Raw genomic sequence first — 8,813 nt, 5'->3', positions numbered from 1 at the left:
TGGGGATCTGTGTGACAGGGGGAGTGGTGGGGGTCTGTGTGACGGGGGGAGTGGGTTGGTGGGGGCAGATGTCTAAAATGAGACAATTGGGGGAATCTGCTCTCTTTGGTCTCTGAACATGAAAAGCCAGAGCGACGACAGCAACAGCATGCTTGCATTAATGTAGCACCTCAAACGTGATGAGACTTCCCAGCATCTGATGTGGGCTCATGAAGGGAAATATTGAGACAGGAAAACAAAAAGCTGCTGCACTTTAAGCAGCACCTTCAGAGAGGCGAGGGAAAGAGAGAGATAGAGAGGGAGGGAGGGAATGCCAGGGATGAGAGAGTCCGCATCAAGCAGAGGGATGATGGAAACTGGGGAATGTGTTAGACCTGAATTGGAGAAGCTGGGGGCTCTGGGAGGATTGTGAGAGAGAGGAGATGGCAGAGATAGGGAGGGATTTAAAACGAGGATCAGCATCTGGGAATGGAGAGACTCTGTTTGTCAGGAAGCCAGTGAGGATGGGTGTTGGGTCCTGCAGAATTCAGTGCTCCCTCGGGATAGAGGAATCTGAAATTTGGATTTGCTGTAATTTAAAGAGTGCAGAATATGAGAGACCAGCCAATAAAGTATTAGACGGCGCTAATCTGGAGCTAACAACAGTATGAATGAAAGTTTCAGCAGTAAATGAGCTGTCACAGAGCTACATTACAGAGGTGGTGGAACAATGACACAGGAACAGCTAAAAGAAAAGGAGTAGGCCATTTGGCCCATCAAGCCTGCTCCACCATTCAGTGTGATCGTGGCTGATCTCCCAGCACAGTATCCTGCTCCCACTTTCAAACAATACCCTTTGGTCTTCTAAGGCACAATTGCACTTAACTCCTTAAAAGCCACACAATGTTTCAGCCTCAATCACTTTCTGTGGCAGAAAATTCCACAGGCTTCCCACTCCCTGGGTGAAGACATTTCTTCTCATCTCAGTTATAAATGGCACCTACAGTGTATCCTTAGACTCTGACCACTGGTTCTGGTCTCCCCTGGACCTCAGGAACATCCTTCTTGTGTTTAACCTATCTAGTCCTGATAGAATTTGATAAGTTTCTATGAGATCCACCCACCCACTCCCCCTCCCCCTCCCCCCATTCTTTTAAACTCCAGTGATTATAATCCTAACCAATCCAGTCTCTCTTCATACGACAGTCTTGCCATCCAAGGAATTCTCCTGGGAAACCTTCACTGCACTCCCTTTATAATCAGAACCACCTCCCTCAGAAAAGGAGACTAAATCTGCACACAGTATTCCAGGTGTGCTCTCACCAGGGCCCTGTACAATTGTGGCAAGACATCCCTGCTCCTGTACTCGAACCCTCTCACTATGAAGGCCCACATACTATTTGCCTTCTTCTCTGCTTGCTGCACCTGTAAGCTTACTTTCAGTGACTGGTGCACAAGGACACCCAGATTTCGTTACACTTCCTCCTTTCCCAATCTATTCATAATACTCTGCCTTCCTATTTTTGCTACCAAAGTGGATAACCTCGCATTTATCCATATTACACTGCATCTGCCATGCATTTGCCCATTCTCTCAGCCTGTCCAAATCACACTGCAACATCGTAGAATCCCCACAGTGTGGAAGCAGGTCATTAAGTCCATTGAGTTCACACCGATCTTCTGAAGACCATCTCACCCAGATCCACCCCCCCCACCCTATCCCTGTAACCCTGCATTTCCCATGGCTGATCCACTGAGCCTGCACATCCCTGGACACTATGGGCAATGTAGCATGGCCAATCCACCCTAACCTGCACATCTTTGGACTGTGGGAGGAAACCGGAGCACCCGAAGGAAACCCACGCAGGCACAGGGAGAATGTGGAAACCCCACACAGTTGCTAAAGGGTGAAATCAAATCCAGTTCCCTGGTACTGTGAGCCACCGTGCCACTCAACTATCTCTGCATCCTCTTCACAGCTCACCCTGCTCTCAACTTTGTGTTGTCTGCCTGCCTGGAGATATTATATTTAGTGTCCTCATCTAAATCATTAAAACATATTTAGAATAGCTGGGGTTCAAACACTGATCCCGGCGTTATCGCACTGATCACTGTCTACCAGGTAAAGACCCACATATGCCTACTGTGTATGCTGCATGCTAACCAGTTTTCTCTCTGTGTTGGTACACTAATCCCAATCCCACGTGCTTTAATTTTACACACTACTCTCTTTTGAAAACTTTCTGAAAGTCCAAATAAAGCACATTCACTGGCTCTCCAGATTAACTCTACTAGCTATGTCCTCGAAATATTCCAATAGATTTGTCAAGCATGGCTTTCCTTTTATAAATCAATGCTTACTCTGTCCAAGAGATAGTAGGAACTGCAGATGCTGGAAAATCTGAGATAACAAGGTGTAGAGCTGGATGAACACAGCAGGCCAAGCAGCATCAGAGGAGCAGAAAGGCTGACGTTTCGGGCCTAGACCCTTCATCAGAAATGGGGGAGGGGAAGGGGGTTCTGAAATAAATAGGGAGAGAGTGGGAGGTGGATAGAAGATGGATAGAGGAGAAGATAGGTGAAGAGGAAACAGACAGGTCAAAGAGGCAGGGATGGAGCCAGTAAAGGTGAGTGTAGGTGGGGAGGTAGGGAGGAGATAGGTCAGTCCAGGGAGGACGGACAGGTCAAGGGGGCGGGATGAGGTTAGTAGGTAGGAGATGGGGTTGGTGCTTGAGGTGGGAGGAAGGGATAGCTGGGAGGAAGGACAGGTAAGGGAGGCGGGGACGAGCTGTGCTGGTTTTGGGATGCGGTAGGGGGAGGGGAGATTTTGAAGCTTGTGAAATCCACATTGATACCATTGGGCTGCAGGGTTCCCAAGCGGAATATGAATTGCTGTTCCTGCAACCTTCGGGTGGCATCGTTGTGGCACTGCAGGAGGCCCAGGATGGACATGTCGTCCGAGGAATGGGAGGGGAAGTTGAAATGGTTCGCGACTGGGAGGTGCAGTTGTTTATTGCGAACCGAGCATAAGTGTTCTGCAAAGCGGTCCCCAAGCCTCCGCTTGGTTTCCCCAATGTAGAGGAGGCCACAACGGGAACAGCGGATGCAGTATACTACATTGGCAGATGTGCAGGTGAACATCTGTTTGATGTGGGAAGTCTTCTTGGGGCCTGGGATGGGGGTGAGGGAGGAGGTGTGGGGGCAGGTGTAGCATTTCCTGCGGTTGCAGGGAAAAGTGCCGGGTGTGCTGGGGTTGGAGGGGAGTGTGGAACGGACAAGGGAGTCACGGAGAGAGTGGTCCCTCCGGAAAGCAGATAAGGGTGGGGAGGGAAAAATGTCTTTGCTGGTGGGGTCGGATTGCAGATGGCGGAAGTGTCGGAGGATGATGCGTTGGATCCGGAGGTTGGTGGGGTGGTACGTGAGGACGAGGGGGATTCTTTTTTGGTTGTTATTGCGGGGACGGTGTGTGAGGGATGAGTTGCGGGAAATGAAAGAGACACGGTCAAGGGCGTTCTCGACCACTGAGGGGGGAATGTCCCCAACACCTCATCTTTACCATGGACGTCCAGTCCCTCTACACCTGCATTCCCCGTACAGATGGCCTAAGGCCCTCCATTTCTTCCTGTCCCGCAGGCCCGACCAGTCCCCCTCCACTGACACCCTCATCCACTTAGCCGAACTCTTCCTCACCCTCAACAACTTCTCTTTCAATTCCTCCCACTTCCTACAGACAAAGGGGGTGGCCATGGGTACCTGCATGGGCCCAAGCTATGCCTGCCTCTTTGTAGGTTACGTGGAACAATCCCTCTTCCGTACCTACACTGCCCCTAAACCCCACCTCTTCCTCCGTTACATTGATGACTGTATCGGTGCCGCCTCGTACTGCCACGAGGAGCTCGAACAGTTCATCTACTTCACCAACACCTTCCACCCCAACCTTAAGTTCACCTGGACCATCTCTAACACCTCTCTCACCTTCCTGGACCTCTCTGTCTCCATCTCGGGCAATCACCTAGAAAACGATATCCATTTCAAGCCCACCGACTCCCACAGCTACCTAGAATACACCTCCTCCCACCCACCTTCCTGCAAAAATGCCATTCCCTATTCCCAATTCCTTCGTCTCCGCTGCATCTGCTCCCAGGATGAGGCATTCCACTCCCGTACATCTCAGATGTCCTCGTTTTTCAAGGACCGCAACTTCCCTCCCTCAGTGGTCAAGAATGCCCTCGACCGTGTCTCCTGCATTTCCCGCAACTCATCCCTCACACCCCCTCCCCGCAATAACAACCAAAACAGAATCCCCCTCGTCCTCACGTACCACCCCACCAACCTCCGGATCCAACGCATCATCCTCCGACACTTCCGCCATCTGCAATCCGACCCCACCACCAAAGACATTTTCCCTCCCCACCCTTATCTGCTTTCCGGAGGGACCACTCTCTCCGTGACTCCCTTGTCTGTTCCACACTCCCCTCCAGCCCCACCACACCCGGCACTTTTCCCTGCAACCGCAGGAAGTGCTACACCTGCCCCCACACCTCCTCCCTCACCCCCATCCCAGGCCCCAAGAAGACTTTCCACATTAAGCAGATGTTCACCTGCACATCTGCTAATGTGGTATACTGCATCCGCTGTACCCGTTGTGGCCTCCTCCACATCGGGGAAACCAAGTAGAGGCTTGGGGACCGCTTTGCAGAACACCTATGCTCAGTTCGCAATAAACAACTGCACCTCCCAGTCGCGAACCATTTCAACTCCCCCTCCCATTTCTCGGACGACATGTCCATCCTGGGCCTCCTGCAGTGCCACAACGATGCCACCCGAAGGTTGCAGGAACAGCAACTCATATTCTGCTTGGGAACCCTGCAGCTTAATGGTATCAATGTGGATTTCACAAGCTTCAGAATCTCCCCTCCCCCTACCGCATCCCAAAACCAGTCCAGCTCGTCCCCGCCTCCCTAACCTGTTCTTCCTCCCACCTATCCCCTCCTCCCACCTCAAGCACCACCCCCATCTCCTACCTACTAACCTCATCCCGCCCCCTTGACCTGTCCGTCCTCCCTGGACTGACCTATCTCCTCCCTACCTCCCCACCTACACTCACCTTTACTGGCTCCATCCCTGCCTCTTTGACCTGTCTGTTTCCTCTCCACCTATCTTCTCCTCTATCCATCTTCTATCTGCCTCCCACTCTCTCCCTATTTATTTCAGAACCCCCTTCCCCTCCCCCATTTCTGAAGAAGGGTCTAGGCCCGAAACGTCAGCCTTCCTGCTCCTCTGATGCTGCTTGGCCTGCTGTGTTCATCCAGCTCTACATCTTGTTATCTTACTCTGTCCAATCCTGCTGTCACTGTTTACCATGTGTTTTGCTATTAAATCTTTGTCATTATATAAAATGGTAAATGTGCATCTGTGGTTTCATGCTGGGGTCAGAACAGGGAGGGTCTCAGTATTGAGATGTGAGTACTGGGCTGGATGTTACGGTCAGTGGGCAGTCTTGGTTACACAGTGTCCTGTAATTTCGGATGATTCCCGACTTGAACAGCACAAAGGCTGCAGTGCTGAAATGATGGGAGAGACTCCCACAGCCAGCCAGGATTCTGAGGATGGCAGCAGAGCTTCAGAATTATCCGCTTGATCCCTTATTGGCACCCGTTGAGGAAGGTGTTTTTCTGGGGGTGGCAGGACCTGGGTGGGTCAGGGAACCGAAGAGAGTGGGACAAGGGGCACCCGATTATACTGAGAGATGACAGGAGTCACGCTTCACAGTAACACCACCAACACCAGCATGTGGTCTGGAACTTGGAGCCTGTCTGTAGAGGACTTGCTGAGGATTGTTCTGATCTCCACTATTCTTTGTACCTCACTGTTGGGGAACACCGTGGTGCTGTTGGTGCTGCAGAGAAAGCCCCAGCTGCTGTATGTGGCAAACCGTTTTGTTTTCAACCTGCTGCCAGCTGACTTGCCGCGAACACTGGGTGGTGACGCCTTTGGTAATAGTGAGCAGTTTACCAGCATCCAGTCTCTGAACATAGGCCTCTGTAAACTGTTGGTCATTTTGGTGCATCTGTTTGCATTTGCTGGTGTTAATACCATCTAAGTGGTCTCCATCGATTGATGTTTGGCAATCATTCACCCCCCCGGCCTACACCAAGCGAATGACTCCACAGACAGGCAACAACCTGATTGGTCTAACTTGGCTGCTTGGTGTGGTGCAAAGTACGCCCCCTGTCTACGGCTGGGGGCAGGTGCACTATGACAATCACAGCTTCTGCAGCCTGCTCTGGTCATCCGGTTCCTCCTACACCCTGCTGACCACCCTGTCCACCTTCTGGCTGCATCATGCTGGGCTGCTACTGGATGGTGTTCAGGGCAGCACGAAGACACGATGCTTTGGTTCACCCAATTCCTCCCAAAGTCCAGCCAAAGCAGTCACACATGACTATTTCCAGCTTAGGGGCTAGAACTCGTCATTGGTGTTTTCATTGCCGCTGCAAGGCAGCAAGGGTTGTCTTTGTCACTGTGTCCTCCTATATCTTCAGCATGGGCCCTTACAGCATCCTCATGACCATGAGCAGGTTGAAATCTCCACCTCCTTGGCTCACCACCACAGCTCTGATTCTCTTCTACTGCCAGCGCTGCATCTACCCTTACACCTACGGTTACATGCACAGGAGTGTCAGGATGGAGTTCCTCACACTGCTGTGTGGCTCTTGCTACAGGCAGCTGCACCCCAGGAACTCAGTGCTAGACAGCTATGTCACCATGACAGATGGCAAGATCTCCCATTAGCACTTTTCCACAGGTACTTCTCTAGTCTGTGCTCAGAAATCTTGGGAAGAAGCATCAACTCCCATGTATATCCCCAGACCACAGAGTCTCAAGTGTCATCATAATAAAACACTTGCAACCAGCTGTACTTCTGAAAATGAACTTCACCCCTGCCCAACCAATTATCTGACAAGGAACCACAGTAAAAACTGATGACTTACTCTGCAGTGACAGATGCTGGTTATATGAACATATTAAATTTGTTCAAACATTTACATAATATCTGCAGAAGTTGTCAGAGAGTTGGAGGAAAATAAAACTTTATTAAAATAGATGCAAAATAGTGTAATTTTCTATTAAAAACTGGATTTTTTCAAAGAGTAAATATGATGTTTGTTGAATCTTCTGGAAATTAGGGTCCTGGCAATTACAATTCTGGAACACACCTTAGTGGTCCTCAGAGTAATGGGCAGAATTCACATGACACCAGGTTACAGTCCAACAGGTTTATTTGGAATCACAAGCTTTCGAAGCGCTGCCCCTTCATCAAGTGAAGTGAAGAAAAGCACACAGGCACAGAATTTATAGGCAGAGAGATCAAATGATAATACAAATGATGTGAGTGAACTGTCGATAGTCTGAATAATAAGTCTCTGCAAGTGATCAAAAGTGTCAGACGGTGTGGGTAAAGTGTCAACAGCTGAATAATAGTGAAGGGATGATTTATAATCCGATTAAATGAGGCAGAGAGATAATAACAAAAAATTAAAAATAAGGTGGTACTGGAGACAAACTAAATGGCTGGAATAACATGGTAGGTATGAGAGTCGCATGATGGGGGTCTAACCAAAGTAACAAGTAATCCAAAACTGAACAAACTAATTGAGGAATAGAGATCATAACAAGTTATCAGGGTGATGGTGTTCAAACAGGACAGTAAGTAAGGTTTCACAGATACAGAGCAGTGTGGTGGGGTCGCATGTAGCATGATGTGAACCTAAGATCACGATTGAGGCCGTCTGCATGGGTATGGAACACGGCTGTTAGCCTCTGTTCGGAAATTCTGTGTTTTTGTGTATATCAAAGGCCGCCTTGGAGGACACTTAGCTGAAGATCGGAGGCTGAATGCCCTTGACTCCTGAAGTGTTTCCCCACTGGGAGGGAACACCCCTGCCTGGTGATTGTTGCGCGGTGTCCATTCATTCATTGTAGTAGCATCTGCACGGTCTCACAATATACCATGCCTCGGGGCACCCTTGCCTGGAGCGTACGAGGTAGACAACCTTGGCCGAGTCACATGAGTATCTGCCGTGTACGTGGTGTTCCCATGCACGATGGTAGTATCCCGAGTAATAGCCGCAAACCCCTAGGGATGTGTAGGGATTCTCCAGGGTCCCATGAAACAACGTGAAACGCAAGGTGAAAATGTGGGCACTGTGTAATAGACAATTAACTGGTTTTGACAGATAGGGAGGGCACCTTGCAAAGGAAATCAGCCTCTGCACAAAAAAGTAGAAACTTCTGTTTGATAATCTGTAGAAAAACATTGCTGCTGAGAGAAGATGTTGCATTAAAAAATGATTTTTTAAAAGCACAATTCTAAAACACCTCCTAGTTATAAAAGTATTGGAGATGCTGATAACTCTTCAGTAGCTGATTGAATGAATCTTAAAAAATTATTTCACATGTGTGTGTTACCGGCTAGGCCAGTATTTGTTGCCTGTCCCTAGTTGCCCTTGAGAAGGTGGTGAGCTGTCACCTTGAACCATTGCATTCTAATCGGTCAGGGAGGAATTCCAGGATTTTGACCCAGCAACAGAGGGACCAGGCAATATGTTTCCAAGTCTGGATGGTGAGTGGCTCGGAGGGAAAATCGCAGGTGGTAATGTTCCCATATATCTGCTGCCCCTGTTCTTCGAAGGGGCAACGGTCACAGGCTCAGTGGTTAGCACTGCTGCCCCACAGCGCCAGGGACCCGGGTTCAATTCCACCCTCGGGCGACTGTCTATGTGGAGTCTGCACATTCTCCCCTTGTCTGCGTGGGCTTCCTCCCACAGTCC

The 8,813-nt window shown here is 49.7% G+C and overlaps 2 protein-coding genes across 2 annotated transcripts in view; one reads left to right on the top strand and one right to left on the bottom strand.

The window, feature by feature from the left end:
- Positions 1 to 1,039, bottom strand: part of LOC109920640 (transmembrane 9 superfamily member 2-like) — a 41,857-nt gene extending 40,818 nt beyond the window's left edge. Inside the window, 1 exon segment of the mRNA XM_048605251.1 lies at positions 984 to 1,039. Coding sequence (XP_048461208.1) covers positions 984 to 1,039 — 56 coding nt within the window.
- A 4,689-nt stretch (positions 1,040 to 5,728) lies between these two features.
- On the top strand, positions 5,729 to 6,774 carry LOC109917886 (probable G-protein coupled receptor 101). The gene is given in 5 exon segments (XM_020517756.2): positions 5,729 to 5,959; positions 5,961 to 5,994; positions 5,997 to 6,118; positions 6,120 to 6,319; positions 6,321 to 6,774. Coding segments are annotated over 5 exon segments (1,041 nt in total).
- Positions 6,775 to 8,813: the final 2,039 nt, after the last annotated feature.

The sequence above is a fragment of the Rhincodon typus genome, chromosome 14, assembly GCF_021869965.1.
Source record: "Rhincodon typus isolate 14 chromosome 14, sRhiTyp1.1, whole genome shotgun sequence".
Lineage (NCBI taxonomy): Eukaryota > Metazoa > Chordata > Chondrichthyes > Orectolobiformes > Rhincodontidae > Rhincodon > Rhincodon typus.
Note: the sequence above shows the minus strand (reverse complement) of the source record. Positions and strands in the feature narration are given on the sequence as shown.